Source organism: Plecotus auritus (genome assembly GCF_963455305.1).
Source record: "Plecotus auritus genome assembly, chromosome: 12".
Taxonomy (NCBI): domain Eukaryota; kingdom Metazoa; phylum Chordata; class Mammalia; order Chiroptera; family Vespertilionidae; genus Plecotus; species Plecotus auritus.
This window is the reverse complement of record NC_137778.1, coordinates 21,579,969-21,585,968: the sequence shown is the minus strand read 5'-3', so window position 1 is coordinate 21,585,968 and position 6,000 is coordinate 21,579,969. Positions and strand designations below refer to the sequence as shown.

At 53.6% G+C, this 6,000-nt stretch overlaps 1 protein-coding gene across 1 annotated transcript in view; it reads left to right on the top strand.

Moving 5' to 3' along the window:
• Nucleotides 1–3,461: 3,461 nt before the first annotated feature.
• Nucleotides 3,462–6,000, top strand: part of QSOX1 (quiescin sulfhydryl oxidase 1) — a 38,728-nt gene continuing 36,189 nt past the window's right edge. Inside the window, exon 1 of the mRNA XM_080647805.1 lies at nt 3,462–3,796. Within this exon, the coding sequence (XP_080503931.1) occupies nt 3,535–3,796 (262 nt within the window). The 5' untranslated portion in view covers nt 3,462–3,534. The remainder of the gene's footprint in view (nt 3,797–6,000) is intronic.

Here is a 6,000-nt window from a genome sequence, read left to right as displayed (position 1 = left end):
AAGTCATTCAACTTTTAATAATTAGCGTGTCCATGTGAGTGTGTGAGTGTGTGTGTGAGTGTGTGTGTGCCTATTCCTTTGAATACAGAGTTCTCATATATGCACTGTCCCCACACATGCCTCTCCCACTCTCAACCTGGGGCCAGGGAAGCTCCCTCTGAACACAGGGTTCTGCCCCAAATGTCCCTTCTCAATGCTGCAACGGCCGTGGTGACAGCCTAACAGAAAATGGATTCTGCCATTACCTTGCTGTGGGGCCTTGAGCAAGACCCTTCATTTTTGCTGGGCCTCAGTCTCCCCTCCAGATAGAGAATAGGGCAACTGGGCCCCGTGTGGACAGGTGAGGAGGAGGAGCTGGGGTTTTCGAGTTGTCCGTTTTCATTTCTGAGGCCTAGAAGGACCCAGGCTTAGGGACCCTGTACTGGGCACAGTCCTCTCCTCTCTCCCGCCGCCTGTAAGTTGCCTTTTGTGCTGAAAGCCCACTTTTATGGACTATCATCAGGGCAGCCTCACACTCTGGCTTTGACAGGGTTTGGCCGATGGGAAGCCCCAGCAAGACAACAGAGGATGGAGGAGAAAGAGGTCAAAGCGAGACTTTCCTGGTGCCTCCCTGCCTCCCTGTGCTGGTGGCAGTTACAGGCCCAGCTGGACGGCCCTCTTCCTGGACTGCAGCTCCCACCCCCTCATCACAGAGTTCCCTCCCCTCAGCCCGTCCAGGGGAAGAGCGCTGAAAGGACTTCCTGCCGCTGTTGGGTGCTAGGGACCTCACAGCTCTGGTCAGTTCCCCTTACCCTGACACACCTCTGTAAGTTAACGGTTAACCCCATGAACCCCCTTCAGCAAGCCCTTTGAATGTGCCTTCACTTTCCTCTGTGCCTGACCCACACAGACTCTAAGCACTCTTCTGTGGCTTTCAGTGCTGGTTTTCTAGCCCACCTCAGCTTGGAAAGGTGCGTCAGGAAGGCCTCGAGGTGAGTTGTGAAGGCACAAAGCAAAGGTCCCTTCTCTGTTGCTGCATGCCTTCCGGCTACATGCCTCTCTGATCCTCATTGCAAATGAGTAAGTGGCAAGACACTTAATGCTCTGCTATGGGATGACATATTTCACCCAAAACGATTCTGTTGCTCATGATAATTACCTGTATTTGTGTATAAGCTGCATTCCTCTCACCATCTACCTCATTTTTGGTTCACCGGCTCCCCAATTCCCTCTTATGTCATGCATAACGCATGAATGAATCACAAGTGCCAAAGTCAGCAGGCTTCTTCCACCTCAGTCCCCTCACCTGTAAAAATGGGATAACAATACCACCAACCTCGTAGAGCTGGAGTGAGGGTTACATGAGTGATATCTGTAAGTGCTTAGAATAGCAGGTGCAAAGTATCAGCTAATGCTATTATTATTCTCATTGGGTTCATCTTGGCCCACTTTCCTACAGCTTGTAGGGAGAGGAGCAGGGCCCTGACTGGTTTGGCTCAGTGGACAGAGCGTCGGCCTGCGGACTGAAAGGTCCCAGGTTCGATTCTGGGCAAGCGCATGGACCCTGGTTGTGGGCACATCCCCAGTAGGAGGCGTGCAAGAGGCAACAGATGGATGTTTCTCTTTCATTGATGTTACTAGCTCTCTATCCCTCTCCCTTCCTCTCTATAAAAAATGAATAAAATATATTTTTAAAAAAAGAGGAGCAGGAGACCTGGGTAGGTACTCCTAAGTGCCCCCAGTTTCAATGCTTTCCTCAGCACTCTGTCCCTCTCTGTACCCCATTCCTGAGTAGATTTCCTTCTCTGCCACCTTTTCATCCCACAAAGCTTCTGGAAGGGCAAGCAGGGCAAACTGTGACTCTTTCGTTTTCTGCTCTCAGTTCTAGACCAGTGGTTTTCACACGGTGACACGGGGAGCCCTGGGCTCCCAAGAAGCCCCAAAGACCACAGAAAGAGGGACTCACTCTAGGCCACACCTTCAGCTTGCTTTTGTCTGTTTAAGCTTCCCTTCAAGATTCTATTTAAACAAAGGCTTCCGAGACTAAAACGTCAAAAGTCCCTGTTCCAAGATATTGGAACCCCAGATGTTATAACTCTCAGTTTCTCTGGCCCCGTTGCCAAGAAAGGACCTCTAATCTATTCAAGCAGTTTGCATTCTTTTCCATTTCTGACGCTGAAACAGATATGTGAGCAAGCACATCTTTGTGTACTCATCCAGGGTGTCTTTCTCAGGCCGGCATGCTTAGCAGACATGGTCTCCTTAATTATCAGGCCCCCGGGGGAAATAACTACTGCTTAACAATGAAGACATTTGAAGGCATTTGACTTTTACTGGCACCTGATCCGGCCACTGGAATCCTTCCAGCCCCTGGAATCCAAGGTTACTAGAGAACCTTCTATCATGATGACCCTGGGCCAGGCCTGCTCTCAGTGGCTGCTAGAAGTGAGGGAAGAGGGTACCCAGTATCTGGAGTTGGCTGGAGGAGCTGGGGAGGTACTAACACTCCATCCGGTCAACACGTAATTTCTTTGTGTAGTTCAAGGCTGCGCACAGAGAAGAGGAACACAGGAAGGCAACAAAAGCCCCAACCTCCAGATTTCTCCCTGGAGCGCCCTCATCCCAGATTGCCACAAGGCTTCCTCCAACATCGCATTTGGGTCTTTGGCTCAAATGTTACCTCATTAGAACGGGGTTCTGAGCTTTCTGGCCCTCTTCCAACCATGCCCCTTTTCAAAGAGCAAGAAACTCATGGGCTAAGGGATGTGCCCCCCCAAGCTCCTGCTCCTCACTTCTCAGATCATACTATGGTTCCCAAGACCCTAGGACTCACTGCCCCAGTAGCGCCAGGTCAGCTTCTAGAGATTGCATCAGCTTTCCCCCAGGTCTATCTATCCTCTTGAGGGGCCAAGGAGTGGCTCTGTGCAGGAGGCGTGGATGGGTGTGCAGACAGGGATGTCACAGGGTCTAGGATGCACAGACAGGGAAGCTACAGGCCCCTTGAAGTATGGGAAAGAGCTGAGTGGTCACGGGCCTCAGGCGGTGTGGACACTTCTGATCCCTGTGGGAGTCATGGTGGTGAGAGACTCAGAGACTGTCCTACCTCCGGACCGTCTTCTCTCCCACCTGTTTTTAATTTACAACGTCTTATCGCTTATTCCAACTCATTTTCGGTTGGATACAAGGCCTGTGACCCGCGGACGCCCCACTCCTTCCATGTGGGGATGAGGGCTCCAGGGCCTGGGCTGCGCTCCCCGCTTCCTTGGATCCAAGGCCGGACCAGCGGGCCTCCGAGGCTTCGGTAAACCGCGAAGGGGGCGCTCGCGGTCCAGCCTGGGCTCAGGCACGTGGGTCCGTAGGTCCCGCCCCCGCCCCCGCCCCCGCCCGCTCTCCCGCCCTTTGGCCGCGGGAGGGGCAGGGCGACGAAGCGCAGGGCAGGGCGGCGGGGGCGGGGCCAAGTAGCTCCTCCCACGGGACGGAGGCAGGAGGTGAGGCGGCGCCAACGAGCACCAACTCATCCGAAACTTGCGCGCAGTGGTGGGCGCAGCGCGGAGGATGGGTTGGTGCGGCCACTGCTCCGGGCCGCCGCCGTCGCTGCTGCTGCTGCTGCTGCTGCTGGCGGTGCCCGGCGCTGGCGCGGCCCCGCGCTCGGCGCTCTACTCGCCGTCCGACCCGCTGACGCTGCTGCAGGCGGACTCGGTGCGCGGCGCCCTGCAGGACTCCCGCAGCGCCTGGGCCGTGGAGTTCTTTGCCTCCTGGTGCGGCCACTGCATTGCCTTCGCCCCAATGTGGAAGGCGCTGGCCAACGACGTCAAAGGTGAGAAGCTGGGGCAGGAGGGAAGGGCCGCACCCCAGGCTCCACCGGGCCGACCCTCCCCACCCACCTGCCCCGCAGAGGGCCCCTCCCCCTCGACCCGCTTCCCCCGGACCATCACCTCCGCCCACCTCTTCCTCTCTGCCCCTCCCACTTCCCCCAGTTTCACATCCCTACACTCCCTTGTTGCTCCCTCGCTTCTCTGTCTTCCCCTGGCCCCTGTCTGAGCTTCTCTCCCTCCTCGCGGCCTGGGCCCCCAGACCTGCTCTGCTTTCCCGTCCGCCCTTTCCCGGCTGACTGCCCCCATCCCTGCGGCTGGGTCTCCTTTGTTCCATCTCGGCTGACACCTTAGGGCTTCCTCTAGACCAGCCTTGTGGCAGTTCCCGTCCTCTTGCTCAGGGAGCCGCGTCGCCTTCCTGCCAGGCTCCCCAGCTGCTGTGGGTCAGTGCTGGGGAGAACAGGAATTGACACTCATTCTGCCCCCCTCCTTCTTGGCCCCCCTCATGGGTAGTTGACCCAGCTGGTACGCAGACGTCCTTTCTCAGCTTTACCTTTGAGGCAGTTTTCCTGTGTCAGTTCCAGGCCTGCTGCCTCCAGCTCTCAGCTTCTGGGCCACCTCCTCTCTTCCCCTGGTCCACGCTCCCTCTCAGACCCTTCTGTTTTACCCTCGTGAGCTCAGAGGCCTGACTGAAGGCAGCCGGTTAGTGTGTGTCTGGCCCTTGCTCCACTCTAGCCATATTGCTTTGATTAGAAAAGCCCCATCAATTGTGGGAAACCCCATTCATTTACTAACAGCCCGAGGGGTAGAGCGATAAGAAAACCCCTATGGCCGAAACCGGTTTGGCTCAGTGGATAGACTGCATTGGCCTGCGGACTGAAGGGTCCCAGGTTCGATTCCGGTCAAGAGTATGTACCTTGGTTGCGGGCACATCCCCAGTAGGAGGTGTGCAGGAGGCAGCTGATCGGTTTCTCTCTCATCCATGTTTCTAGTTTTCTATCCCTCTCCCTTTCTCTCTGTAAAAAATCAATAAAATATATTTAAAATAAAAAAAAGAAGAAGACCCCTATGTGTAGGGAGTGAAAGGTGTACTCTACTATAGAAATGTTCAAATTTTTGAAAACTTAACACTTAGAGCTGAGGGAATACGGTGATAATAGTAATTCATATTTACTGAGTGCTCACTATATGTCAGACATCTTCCTAAGTGCTTGCCAGACGTTATCTCCGAGTTTCCTTTCCACAGCTTATAGACCGCCGTGGTGTCACACATCTGCCTAGCCGGTGGTGTTTGGGGGGCAGGAGTGGCTTGGTGGTAGTGATTTGCTTCTGACTTGCTGCCTCTGAATGGAGCTACTTCCTGACTGTGATGCTAGGGCCTAGCAGGGCTCCTCATCATTGATGGCCATTGAATGAGGACGGTGGGCATCTTAAGAAACAGGCCTCTTTCTTGGAAAGAGGAGAATTGGAACCACTGTTCTCCTGCTGTGCCGTTGGTATTTTTTTTTTTTTTTTTTATAAACTCAACTGTTTGTGGCCGAATAGCTCATTTGGAGATGGTTTTCAAACTCAGGCCACCTCTTCCTTGAGTAGCTTGAACAGTGGTTACCAAAGAAATCATATGGTCCAGGGAAGTTATTTCTAAACGAATAAAAACCATTTTACCTCCAGTTTACATGTAGACACTTGTCTGCATGCCTCTCTGGTCCCATCACCTGAATGTGCCATTTCTCAGCAGCTCTTCACACTATTTCAGTGATGTCAAAACATCTGATTAGGGCAGGAGGGAGGAAGAATGTTGAACGTGGAATTGGAACACCTTAGGGGACCTCAGGGGTTTAGGAGACTTTGTGGGCCTGAACATCATAAAAATCCTGAGATCAGTTTCCACTTTGAGGCTATAGGTCCTTAGTGGCCGCAAATGGACTCAACCTAGAAGAGTCTCATATCCTGAGAGTGCTTAACTTCCAGCTGACTCAGGTGTTCGGCCTCTTGCAACCCAGACTTTTCCAGTGGATTGCACAGCAGGTACTGACCCAGCCTACTTCTGGATCAGGGTTGCCACTTCCAAAAGGGGTCTTTTCCCCAGTTCATGGAGTGACAGTCCCTAAAAATAAAGGGGGGAGGGGGAGCAAAAGCAAAACAACATCAGAAAGGAAAATGGGAGCGTTGAAGTCTGCAGAGGTGAGAGATTAGGTAGACAGTGGGG